The 13,644-nt window shown below is 46.5% G+C and overlaps 1 protein-coding gene across 1 annotated transcript in view; it reads right to left on the bottom strand.

Moving 5' to 3' along the window:
• Window positions 1–13,644, bottom strand: part of MRP (Multidrug-Resistance like Protein 1) — a 53,353-nt gene that overhangs the window by 30,242 nt on the left and 9,467 nt on the right. Inside the window, exons 2-8 of the mRNA XM_089560922.1 lie at window positions 9,829–10,005; window positions 7,921–8,049; window positions 7,247–7,417; window positions 5,967–6,098; window positions 4,173–4,378; window positions 2,633–2,911; window positions 148–322 (exon numbers count right to left, since the gene is read on the bottom strand). Coding sequence (XP_089417048.1) covers window positions 148–322; window positions 2,633–2,911; window positions 4,173–4,378; window positions 5,967–6,098; window positions 7,247–7,417; window positions 7,921–8,049; window positions 9,829–10,005 — 1,269 coding nt within the window. The remainder of the gene's footprint in view (window positions 1–147; window positions 323–2,632; window positions 2,912–4,172; window positions 4,379–5,966; window positions 6,099–7,246; window positions 7,418–7,920; window positions 8,050–9,828; window positions 10,006–13,644) is intronic.

Below are 13,644 nucleotides of genomic sequence, written 5' to 3'. Positions count from 1 at the left end.
ACTTGTCTGTACAAGTAACTTCAATTAAAGACAAACTCTAGGTTTGTACACAAGTCACTATAAGCCTTGAGCAAGAGGATTTAAGAGTGAGCCCCCCAGAAACCAGTTCCCGCAAACCTCACCAGGGGGTGCCACCCCTGTTCTCACCTTGCGGTAGATGGCCGAGATGAGAGAGGTACGGATGCGCATGCCGACAATGTACATGCGGTGGAAGTACCGCGACAGCACCAGCGACTGGACCGATGCCGTGACGAACATCAGCACCGCGTAGAACACCCCCTTCCAGGCAGGCTCGCCCGAACCCACAAAGCCAATCATCACACTGCAAAGAGGGCAGGACGGGGAGAAAAGATGAGCTCATTCACTGGGAGACTAAGCTAAAGCTGTGGCGCTAAAATGTTGACCGCGGAGGAAAATACAGGGAGGGGCACTAACGACGCAGAGATCACACTGGGGCTAGAACAATGCCCACTCTGAGTCAGTAACTCGGTTTCAGACAATAGGCTCAGAAGACAAGAATAGAAGATGCCCAAGACGTCCTTACACCATCATAATCAAAATCAAATGAAGCTTGTGCATGTCAGCATTGTACCAAAGCAGCCAACTGACCAGTCAGTCCAGAATGAGTACTAGCTGAACCTTATTTCCACCAAATTTTACCTAACCAAGCATACTATAGGTCCAGGATGAGAAAAGATACAGCAAATTTACTGCACCATTGGCATTTATGTGTAGGCTTCGTGAAAGTAAGGTTTGGTTTATTTGGTTTATGGGGTTTAACGTCCCAAAGCAACTAAGGCTATGAGAGACGCCGTAGTGGAGGGCTCCGGAAATTTCATCCACCTGGGCTTCTTTAACGTGCACTGACATCGCACAGTACACGGGCCTCTAGAATTTCTCCCCCAAAGAAATTCTAGCCGCCGCGGCCGGGATCGAACCCGCGTCTTTCGGGTCAGCAGCCGAGCACCATAGCCACTGAGCCACCGCGGCGGCTCTTCGTGAAAGTAAAAGCATGAAAACAAGCCCTGTGTTCTCAGCATGCAACAGAGCCATATTAATATTTACAAGACTAAAAAGGCATTAAGTAAACAACTAGTATATACATAGCGGAGAGTGTGCTACATCTAGTAGCTATGGTTTTTTTTCCACTTATGGCAAATTCAGCACCCCTTGCATTACAAACTGGACACATTATTTTATGCCAACCAGGACCAGGCAAAATGGGCAATGCCTTGGCGTGTCTTAAGCAGTGTCTTAAAGGTGCACTGAAGAGGATTCTGAACTGGTCTTTTTGCCGCGGGAACTCGATCTACACGTTTCTAGCATTCTTAGAAACTGCGACTTATTGCCCTCTGTGGCCGATTTCCCTAATTAAATCGAATTAACGTCCGGCTCCCGCCTTTACTTTTTGAATTCTCCGCGTACGGTGGGCGGAGTCGACCAACGCGTGAAGTGCCTTTCAGCCAGCTCCATGGAGGCTTTGCTTTCGCTTTATTTTGTTTTTTAGGTTTCCATGAATAAATAGTTTCATTCGCAGATAATATAGCCACAAAATAAGCCCGCAGAAATAAAAATACGCGCGGACTATTTGCTACTACGGACTACTACGTATTACTCCGCCGATGGCAGAGCGGCTAGCCGCCACGGGACTGGTTGAAAGGCGCTCCACGCGTTTGTCGACTCCGCCCACCGTACGAGGTAGAATTAAAAAAAAAAGGCGGGAGCCGGACGTTAACTTGATTTAGTTAGGGAAATCGGCCACACAGGGCAACAAGTCACTGTTTCTAAGAAAGCTAGGAACGTGTAGATCGAGTTCCCGCGGCAAAAAGACAAGTTCAGATTCCTCTTCAGTGCACCTTTAAACACGCCACTGCTGCGAATAAAAGCAACAAAAGAAGAATGACGCAGTGTGAATAAGACGATGGCGGAAGTGGTTCAGCACAAGTTAAGACTAAAGAAAAGAAGGTGTTTGCTATGGCCAAAAAAAGTTGTTTGCAGTGATATGAAAAATAGCCAAGCAGTCATTGATGTCGTCAACTGCTTGCTAGAGCATTCAAACCTTGCTACTGCAGAGCATGACCTATCATTTTTTTTACTCTAATTTTTTTCTTCTTTCAAGTGATGCATTAAACATTAATACACACAGTACTCTCTTTACGACCACTAAATAATTTATAATTTGATTTCCTCTTTCATGCTGTATCGGTTTTAACTACCGAACAATGGCTATGACGTGTAAGGTGTGTTTAAGGTCACATGAGGAGTGAAAAATGCAATACAATCGCTGGTACACAGTTTTCATTTGGTAATACAGTAGGCCCACCTACAAGAACTGGAATCGCAATGAACAACTTATCAGTGGTTATACTGCACTTTCTTGCATGCTCACGTGACCTAAACACCTCTTGCACATCACAGCCATCATTCGTTTGACGAAACCAGAAAAAATCATCATGAAGTAATTCAATTATAAATTACTTAGCAGTTGTAGGTGAATATCACATGGTGATCCATGCACTCTCATCCCTTATGCACCAATACAAAGAAAACATGCAACGAAAAATTAGGCGTCTGTAGTCCACACAAACATGTATGCACACACAGCAGATTTTCACAGGCAGAGCACACGCACCTGAGCAACTGGGGCGACACAAACTGCAGCGTGTCGTGCACCAGCTTCAGAATGCTGCCCACCACGAACATCGGCCCGTACGTCTGGATCAGGGCCTTGACAATGCTCAGCCGCATGCGCCGCTCCCCGCCGGCGCCCCCTGGCAGTGATGCCGAGCTTCCCATCTTTTTGCCGTGCGAGCCGGGCTCCGAGAACTTCACCTCTCCGCCGTCATGGTTGGCGTGGTTGTGGTACGTGGCTGCCACGTCGCCCCCTGGCGCCGGTGGCGAATGCACACTCCTGCATGCACAGCGTAGCGAGAGATGTCAAGCATGCTGCGCCACCATTCTTTAGCGAAGTGGAAACATGAGTACAGTCGTCCACGTACTTGTCTAGAACACTCCAACGGTGCGCTCTGTTGTGCAGTTATGAAAGTCACTGCTGCTCGGTTGGACTGATACAGCTTTTAAGGACATGAGGTGTTAAACACAATCCACGGAAATGTGCATGCGCGATAAGGTCTGGCTTCAAGCCCTAGGCTTCTCGTAAATGACACTAGTGTACTTGCCAGTGCAGCTTTCGAGCGCTCTAGACAGATGTGTAAGAGACTGTACAAGCCATCACTCTCAACATATGCGTAACCTACTGCTGACGACAGGCTCCTCAAAGCAAGCATACCAACCTGGACCTTTTCAAGGCTAACAGCTCACATAACCAAACTAATGACTATGAACAAGCCTTATTTTTGCTAAACCTTACCCTAAACAAACTTCATCTATCCAAGCCATGCTCAACTCAATTTCACCATCCCAATGTGACAAGAAACCAAAGGTAGTTCAGCGATCCCTTTGTTAAGTGTGAAACCAAATTCCAAAACACTCCAACTTGTTTGCCCAGGTGCTATCAAGAGAAATGTGAATAAATTGCCATTCTGCCCTTCACCTTTCAAGAAAGCCACATTGATCGAAGTATACCAAACTGATGTAACCTAACTCAACTTGCTCCAATGTTGCTCCAAGAATCCAAACCAAACAAGAAGCTACTCCCAACCAAACTAACAAAGCTACACTCTAAACAGAAAGGAGTAAAAAAGGAGTAAAGTCCTCTAACATACACCTTTATAAAAAAGAGTGTGCTAGAGGACAGCATACTCCCTTTTTACTCCCATATAAGGCTTATTACTCTCCATATATTACTGCCTTATTACTCCCATATAAGGTGCTAGAGGTCAGCTTACTCCCTTTCTACTCCCATATAAGGCTTATTATTCTCCATATATTACTGCCTTATTACTCCCATATAAGGCTATAGAGGATAGCTTACTCCCTTTCTACTCCCATATAGGTGTATTTGTGATTACGGTGTAGGACTGCTACCAAGGCCCAATTTCATGCTTAATATTAACACTTGGTAAAAGCAAAAAAAGGCAGTAAGAAACAAATAATAATTTTGAAACTGTATAATTTAGTATTTAAACAAATTACATGTTATATAATCTTATACCTCTTTTCATAAGCTGCAGAATGAGGCGAGCGACAAGGGAGAGAGAGTGAAGGCCCACCTCTCCTTGAGGAGCTGAGCGGCGGCCAGCTGCTTCTGCCAGTGGCGGTCGAATATCGGCACCACCTGGTCAGTGCGGTCCTTGAAGTTGAGCGCCCACAGGTCGGACGTCTCCAGGGGCCGCCGCCAGCCCTGGTAGGCGAGCGAATCGAACCACGAGAACAGCAGCTGGGACAGGAAGGACGCCCCGCTCTCCGGGCACTCCTTCTGCAAGGGGGAAGACAGTCGGCATTCGACGGCCGCGGGAGCAGTCAGAACGTGGTGCAAATTGTAAAGGGGCCTTACAGGCCGGAGAAACTGAATGTTTTTATTTCACTCTCGTGATCCGGACTATGGTCACTACCGGCCCATAGTAGACGCATTCAAGCTACCTAGATTTCTTTCTCAACTCTGCTACAATCACAGCTGGGCTACTTCTAAAAAAATAAACAAAAATATATAGAGAGAAACTGAAACCCAAGCATGAAACAGCCGGAACAGCGCACTTTATCACACTGCAATGGATGAACATTCAAGAAAGAAAAAAGGGAATCAAATCCTTACCCTCCACTGCAAGAACAACAATAAAATCAAGAATTAATTTCCCCTCCACAACGTAAAACCAATCATGAAACTTTAAGCATGCATGAGATTAGACATATGTTACAAAGGGCTTTAAAAGGAAAGAAAAATTCTTTGACAGCAGGAATGCAGGAATGCTGTGCTGTCTCATCAGCTCTTTTAGAACACCAGTTCAAGTGTAACAAATCCTTACCTTAAGCTGCGCCAAAGAATCAAAAGGTAGATTAGATTTCTGAAGTTACAGACACTGCCAGTATCGAATCCATACACTCCCATAAATTCAGCCTCAATTACCTCTTTATTTTTTAAGTTTTCTCAATTATAAGCGTCATCCACATCACTGCTCTCCTCTGTCTTTTCTTTATTGCACAGACCTAATAAATTAGCAGATTTTTCTCGCTAGTGAAGGGTGAACAAATGATGCTAAGAAAAATCAGGATACAAAAGTCAAATAAATTTTAATACACTTCTGCCTTTAGCTAAACACACAAAACTAGAATGTAGTTCTCTTAACTACAGCTAACCCCTAACAAGCAGAAATTAATTAGCCCACTAAACACAACTCTTTGTGTGCTAAAAAGAGAGTGCTCAAGATGACGGCACCTGGCAACCAACTGCACAAACAGTGAAATATGAATCACTGAGCTCAGAAACAAGTAAGGTGTTTTGGCCAGTAAGACAAGATCCTCGTATACTTCACTTTAACCCAAAAGTAACCCGACCTTCAGTCAATGTTCCATACAACTGGCATGAATACTTCAAATAAAACCTTCCCTTCACCTGCTCAGCAGTTCATTACAGTGAAATTCTGGCCCTGGAAAACAGTTTTCCTTGCTGCAAGATGTGGCTTCTTGTCATTCCTACCTATTTTTCCATCGGGAGCTGAATTTCTCATACCTGTCCTTTATTTCCTGCTTTTGTCACATAAGCTTACATGCCATATTCTAGTGCCTTCTTCTTTTATTACCGTATCCTTTCGGAGACTCGCTTCCGCAGGAATGCCCAGCAATGCGGTTAGGGTAAATAATAAGATTAATTTATTCCCAGACCTACATTGAGAATGTGCCTGTGCTGTCTAGAACAAGTGACCATTCTTCCTGCATTGCTCATGCACAGCGATTGCTGAAGAGTGACAACCATGCCTGCGGTGACTATTCGTATCAATCAATCAATCAATCAATCAATCAATCAATCAATCAATCAATCAATCAATCCAGAGCAGCCTGAAACTTACCTCTTCAGGGGGCACCACGTGCTGCCTGTAGATGGGCCGGGAGTCGGCGAAGCAGTTCAGAAGGAACTGGATCACCACCAGCGGGAAGTAAGCCATGAAGGCCCCGAAGAACAGCGGCTCCCCTATGCGCTCCTGCACGGACAGGGCCGTGGTTCGGAGGTGGAATTACAGGGAGTAAAGTGCACCACAACACAAAAACCCTTTTAGATGCCACAGCCATTCATGAAAGTTGCGTACCGGGCCTTTTAATTTTTTTTTTACACCAATTTGGGGAAAATGTTGAGTTGCTGTTACAGTCTCCTATTACTTCGCATGGCTTATAAATATGTAAGCGATGTACTGTCAGCATCAGCTGAAAAGTGAACGGGACAACTGAAACACGAACACAAAAACAAAAATTAAACAAGGTACTTCAGACAACTTATGTGCGGCAATGCGAGAGCATTTGTGCTTGTATTGTGGCGCCATCTGCTGGGCCAGTGTGGTACATTGCGAGGGGGGTTTTCAGTGGGTGCCGCATGATGGCGCTATGACACGCCAAGCAAGAAGTAAATTTACCGGAAACATACTTTTGTACTCGGTAAATTGCGGCATCTGTAATTTATGCGCTCATAATTACTCATACATGCTTCTAAGACAACTCAGCATTTGCTAGACGCGCCTTAATTCAGCAGCAAACGTCGAACCGTCGTGGCGCAGTGGAATCGTCCCAGTCACGCACGCCGCAGGCCCGGGTTCGATTCCTGCCTAGACCCAAATTTCCTTTTCTTAATGTTCTTTATTCACTGTTCGTGCCTTTTTGGATTATGGATTGGAATTGTGGATTGGCTATGGATTGGTGAAAGCGTAACCCATCCTGTCCACTGCACTCATAAGCCATTAAAGGCTTTCGCCTTAACAACGTAAGCTGCTAGTGAGGAAATGCAGGCAGGATCCATAGACACTTTCGAAGGCCAGTTTTTGCACAATCGAGGTAACAATAAAGTGCTCTAGCATTCATCTTTCCTCAAATACGATCATCTCCTTTCTCCGTTTGCATTTCAACTCTTATTCGTGTTTCACCTGACGCTGACAGCAGGTTACACTTGTGGCATTACAGATGCATGCCGAAATATATATGCGATGCACATGAGACATATATGTGACAAGACGTGACGGTGTGCTCCTCAAATGGCTCGGTTCTTGGAATCTTACTGGCTGGCTTCGCGGTGTCGCCACAAAAGCCAGCAAGCTGCATTATCTGTTTCATCACGCGAGATACACACCGCGTAGACACCCACCTCTTTGACATAGTCGGGCGCATCGTCATCGGGTGGTGCGAGGGCGTGCCGGAGGTGTGACCGGTACGCCACGATGCCACACCCCGCGAGCAGGAACCAAAAGAAGAAGAGCACTGCCGAAGACTGGCTGCCCCGCTTGCGACCCGCCAGAAGAAGCAGGCCTGCCAGCAACTGCACGTACCGGTACCAAACCAAATCAAACCGTCAGTACTGGTCAGTACACCACAGTATACCGGTTGATACGTGACATAATTGCTGGGTATGTGACATTACCGATTAACTATTGCAACAAACAGATCAGTCAGTCAGTCTCCACTGTTAGCTATACAGATTGAAGTGTTGGCTTGGACAGCCAACCAACCAGTGTGAGAACAAGATAGACGGAATGAACCGATGTCTAAGATGGATCATCTGCATTGGTATCTTGCCACTACTGTTCCGTCAGCTGTTCCAAGTGCGACCACTCCCAAGATCTCATGGCCTTCGTCCACATTAAGTGGCATCCCTCAGCGTGGCTGCGTGACTTCGCTACGCGATGACATCATTGCACCAAGCTCGAGTCTACATTTCTCTGTCTACAGATACCCTTCAGCACAATGCAGCGACAAAAATTCGAAAACATTCAGTTGATGAGATAATGCAACAGGCATAGAGGATCCCAGGGGGGAACTCACAAATGTTGCCAGCTTGATGAAGGGCGTGTAGAAGTAGACGGACGGGAGGGCGATGCCTTCCGAGAGGGCCGCATGGCCTGCATAGCTGAACTCAACCAGGGAGATCAGAAAGAGCACGAAGGTGATGGCCTGTGGGCAGAGAGAGGGCAGCAAGGGCGGAAGGATGATGTCATTGGCACGCATTTCTCGCACAGTTATCAGCAACAACTTGCCTAGTGTTCACCACAATGCTCAAACGCTGTATCAAACAGCAATGTTATTTACCTCTAGATGCAACAACAAATTTCACGCCTAGTTTATTGTTCATTTTTTAACTACAGAGGAAGAAAGCTTTATTTGACGTCAACGTGTAAAGCCTACGTCCAGCATTCAACACTTCATCCTAATGTTGAACTGTTCAACCACACCTACTCCAACCAACTACTATAATGCAAAAAGTGCAAATAAGAGTTTAGTGACTCAGCAAGGCACACTTGGCAACTCTGCCGGAACTCAGTGTCGCTGCTAAAGCTACTGCTGATATCTCTCTTTGTCAACGGCACTGGCAGGCATGCAAAAGAAAAATTTGCATTTGGTCACATGACCCGACCTGGTGCTAGAAAATGCAATGAGGTAAGCAGCTTAATACCACCTGTTATCGTGCAAAGAAAGTTATCCTGTCACATCTGATGTCACCATACTAATGTCCTAGCTGAGGTTCTGCAGTTGCCTCACACATCTCTGCAGTAGGTCAGGTGTGCCGGCGCCATCTGGCACTGAACACTGTTACCGGTAACTAGATTGCTCAACCCCACCCCTTATCAAACAAAGAGCACTGTCAAGTCTGAGGTAACCGGTAATCTCCCCAACCCTAATCAACCAACCACTCCACAGAGAGCAGTATGATGTGACAAGAGTTTAATTAGCCGGCAGCAAGTTCTATGCCGCCATTCAAAACTCACGCGACTAGACAAACCTGTCAAACAAATGTACCACAACTGCTACTGAGCTTTACAGTGTTGCAAGAAAATTTCACTCCAGCTTCAGTGAATTTGTTCATCAAAAAGTTTGGTTTGGTTTGGTTTATGGGGTTAACGTCCCAAAGCGACTAAGGCTGTGAGAGACGCCGTAGTGGAGGGCTCCGGAAATTTCGACCACCTGGGGTTCTTTAACGTGCACTGACATCGCACAGTACACGGGCCTCGAATTTCTCCTCCAAAGAGGAGGAGGAGGAGGATATAGAAGAGGAAAGGCAGCAGGGAGGTTAACCGAAAGAATAATCGGTTTGCTACCCTACACGGGGGGGAAGGGGGTGAGAAGCAGCACGTCATGTGACATGCTGCATTTTTTTGATCCTGCCCTTCCCGTGGTCGTAACGACTGACGCTTCTGGATATGGCCTTGGGGCAGTGCTTCAGCAAGACAACGGCCATTCCCTGCAAACTGTTGCGTTTGCCTCCCGTACCTTGACACCCCAAGAAAGAAAGTACTCTGTTGGTGAACGTGAGGCCCTAGCTTTCTCCTCCAAAGAAATTCATCAAAAAGTGTTCCTCTAATCCTTTTATGCTCAACTTCCAAACTTGTTCACGTTCTGTACCAAGCACACAGTTCCGCATTAACTCCAAGCAAAGCCTGTTCTCTGCATTAACTCTCAGCGAAGCAAAGCCACAGGGAAGCAGAACTCATCATCATCAGCCTGACTACGCCCATTGCAGGGCAAAGGCCTCTCCCATGTCTCTCGAATTAACCCTGACCTTTGCCATATCCCAGCAAACTTCTTAATCTCATCCGCCCATCTAACTTTCTGCCGTCCCTGTAACATTTGCTTTCTCTTTGAATCCACTCCATTACCCTTAAGGACCAGCGGTTGAAGTGGAACTACTCGCTACCTTTTCCATCAGAACAGTGATTCAGGAGTGTATTTACTAACCAGCTTGGCGAGGTTGAGTGCCGTCCACGGAATCAGGCGGTTTGTGCTCTTGAGCAGGAGGTAGGTCTCGAACGGCGCTGTGAGCCATAGAAACCCACAGGGGACCCACACGAGGACCGTGTCTTGGAAGCAGATGCTCAGGTCCGGGTCTGTCGTGTTCCATGTCTGGTTATAGTCCTGCGAAAATTTAGTTCAAGGGCCAGGTTAATGTAAAAAGAACCAAGCGTTTCAAGACAGGGGAGTTTGTTTCAGATCCCAGCGGTGCATCATGCCGAAAAGGCGATTCGGGTACTGTATTTTCCGGTGTATAAGACGCACCTTTGTATAAGACGCACCCACCATATATGCAGGCTGTCATTGAAAAAGTTGGTATATAAGACGCACCCGTGTATACGACACACCCCAATTTACCCAGTTGGGCTAGTGAGACTTAATTAAACACGCTTGCGCGACCATCGCGAAATTCACCGTACCTGTGAGAAATTCTTAAGCAACGCTAAGTGATCTAAAAAGGTAACACTCACGCTATACCCGGCCGTGTTTTAGAAAAAAGAAAGAAAAAACAAAAGAACGCTCCCATATGTCCGTAACATTTCATTTCTACTTAAAACCTTCGAAGTCTTCATCTTCAGATGTGCTATCAAAAAGTTCGCCCATTTATGGAGGCAACGCGGCTGAACATTCTCTTCACACTACGTACACGGAGCAAAGATGCAAAGGGTGGCTAAAAAAGAACGCCGGCTTGTCTTGACAATGGCGAGAAGTGCGATTGTCGCCATCTTTTGGCATTTCACATTACTTTTACTTGGGGCCTCCGAAACGGTCACGTGTTTGTGATCCCGGAAGTCGTCATCCCCGCCGTTTCATGATAAACTTCACCTAAGAAAAGTTGCGCACGGCGGTCCCCATATTGAAGTAGTAACCGTGTTACAACCACGTCATTGGTAGTGATAATTTTTCGGTGAAAAAAGCTTGAACATGAACCTGAGTGATTTCTGAACTTGCAAAAAAAAAAATGAAAAGTTTGCTTATAAGACGCACCCTTGTATAGGGCGCACCAGCAAGATTTTTGAAGAAAAGCCGCGTCTTATACACCGGAAAATACCGTAAATGCCACTCAGATGTAGTGCCACATTGCCCGGAAACTGTTCCTCATCCTTGCACAGCTGCGCTTAGTGACAGCTGCAAAAGGAGCATTAGGACAACAGCACCGGTGTCGTAGTACGTTGTAGCTGAAAACTTCCGGGCTCGCCGCACAAATGCTATGTTGCCCTGGCAAGCCTGAGGAACATGAGCGAGAGAATGAGCACTCTTGACAATGAGCCAGTTGTGATCATACGGCGCATGCTGTTTTCGACCAACAAACAGCAGCACATAAAACAAAAGAAAAAGGGTTACAAAGACAGGAAAAAAAAAGTTCAAAGTTTGCATTTAACATTGAAAAATTACTTAGCTATGCGAGTTAGAGAATGACGCAGCAGAAAAAGCTGGCTATCAACATCCGAGTACTTGGACGAGGTTATTTGCTGCATGTAACCTCTACCAAGGGTTACAACTTACCGGCTTAAGCTAGCTAACCAACTGTTATGCAGAAGAGGCTTTTGGATTGAAAGTTGACACTCACCAAGCACACATCATATTAAATACATAAAATAAAGGGCAGGTCATTAATTCCTGAGAGCAATTCCATAATCTTATATTTAAGTCCATGGTTGTTGTTTCTCTCTGCATCCGTCTCATAATGAACTCCACTCTACAATTCAAATATCCCTACCCTAGGGCCACAATCTAGCTTGCTGATCATGTCACCAACAGTTAAAAACTGTCAAGTAGTTTCTTGCTACATGATCTTATAATGAAATGCCTACCATTACTCAAGCCGGCAATTTATTATGAATTTTTAAAAATCGTGTTTTTTAAAATTCGCGGGCCGCTTGGTGTCTTCGTAGGGAGCAATTCTGAAACCAAAATCGGGAAAACAGACGTCACTAGTCCCATGACGTCGGCAGGCCACCACACGCTGTCATTCGCTAGAGCCGCGGCAGCTTCGACGTCACGGGCACACTTCCGGTAGCGGCATAGAGTTTCTTACTATTACCTAGAGGGAAAGCTGGCGGCCCGTCTATGGGAGTTTGCATGGCGACCCCTCGAGACCACTTCAGCCACCATGGGCGCTCAAAGCATCATGGGGCGGTGAGCTACTTGTTGCGGAACTGCAACTTTTGGCCAAAAAATAATAGAAAAATAAAGCTGTTCGATAACTACGAACGTCCTAATATTCAATATCTTGTCTAATGATTGCAACAAACGAGCAGAAAAGCATTTAAGTGCAAAGTTTGCCCAAAATAAGAGATGACTAGCTTTCCTATTGGCCAAGTGATGAACACTACAAAAACAAATATTTCGTAATTAACAGGCGCACTTTTAAAAGTAAATATGTTTTAAAAAAAAATGTTGTTGCTTAGATACTTTAAGAGGTTTTTTTAATGGCATTTCGGAAGAGTAGAACCTTTTATTGGCGTCGTGTGTCATCGCGTTTTCACTACTATGACTTTTGCACACTGTGTTCGCGCGAAAGTCGTCTGCGCACACGCGAACAGCGTTTTTGGAATTGAATATCTTAGTAGCCCCACTCTGTGTTTCCAAAAAAACTACGACTGTCTCGCAACAAGTAGCTCACCGCCCCATGATGCTTTGAGCCTATGGGTAGCGGTGAAAATCGTCTGCTCGAGCTGCCGCGCGACCCCCTCGGGCAAGCGCGAGCGAGGGCATTGCCTTCGCGCATATGGTTTTAATTTACCTCTGCCGCCTCTTTCTGTCGCGAGTTCGGGAGCCACTCGCAGTGCCTTTTTCGACCGCCCAAGATGAATACGCCTTGCTGTGTCGTCGGCTGCAAACCCAGTGACTGGCGAGGTGTTGAACTCAGGCATGTTATTCCTAGAGACGTGCGTGAGCGAGCAGCCTGTATGGAGCGCATCGGACTGCCAGCGTCGCACGCCCGCCGAAGACTCCGCGTTTGCGGTCGACACTTCGCACCTGACGCTTACTACTCTAACCCAGCGCTCGTTCGACAGTCAGGCATGAATGTCAAGCACCTGAAGCTTCGACCGAAGTCGCTGCCGACACTGTTTCTTCCCGCCGGGAAGGTGAGTTTCCAGCTTACAGCGATCGGTATGAACGTTTACACGATATGATCTGCGATGGAAGACAATTTTATCTACGAGAACTTAAAAAAAGGTGCCGCATTTACTTAGGGCACAGGACGAATTCGAAGCGTTAGCTGTCGCGGAGGGCCTTGGCCTGACGGCTACGTACTGCTGCGGTTCACATTCGGCTGCTGCTTCCACATGCAGACTCGGTCCCGACCTTCTTTCACTCTCCCGTCCGTTTTACGACCGTAATACCGTATGTTCCTTGTGTTCTAAGTCGGGCGGCGCGATTTTGCGATCCCGCAGCCGGGTGTCCAACATCATTCGACAGCTAGGCTCAGTATATGCACGGTGTTTCACGCCAAGACTTGCCAGCATCGGTGTGACGGCCAAACCAGCGCACAAAAAAATAAAACATTGTGTGAGCCGGGAACAGGTCCGGGTCCATTCTGCCAACTAGCAAAGAAACCCGACGCGCGCCGCAATCGAAGAAAGCGCCGAGACCGGAGAGACGCTGCCGACGCACGCTGCTCCTCGGGAGTGCGACAACCGAACGTCAGCGAATGACGTTTTCATGGGCGGAGCCCAGTCCCGGAGCTGTTTTCTTTATTTTTTTTATGGTGCCCCGCGCGTACGAGTTGAGGGGGGAGAGGAGGAGAGTGATTTT

Source organism: Amblyomma mixtum, chromosome 9 (genome assembly GCF_055824585.1).
Source record: "Amblyomma mixtum isolate Tamu chromosome 9, ASM5582458v1, whole genome shotgun sequence".
Classification (NCBI taxonomy): Eukaryota; Metazoa; Arthropoda; class Arachnida; order Ixodida; family Ixodidae; genus Amblyomma; species Amblyomma mixtum.
This window is presented reverse-complemented; position numbering and strand designations above follow the sequence as displayed.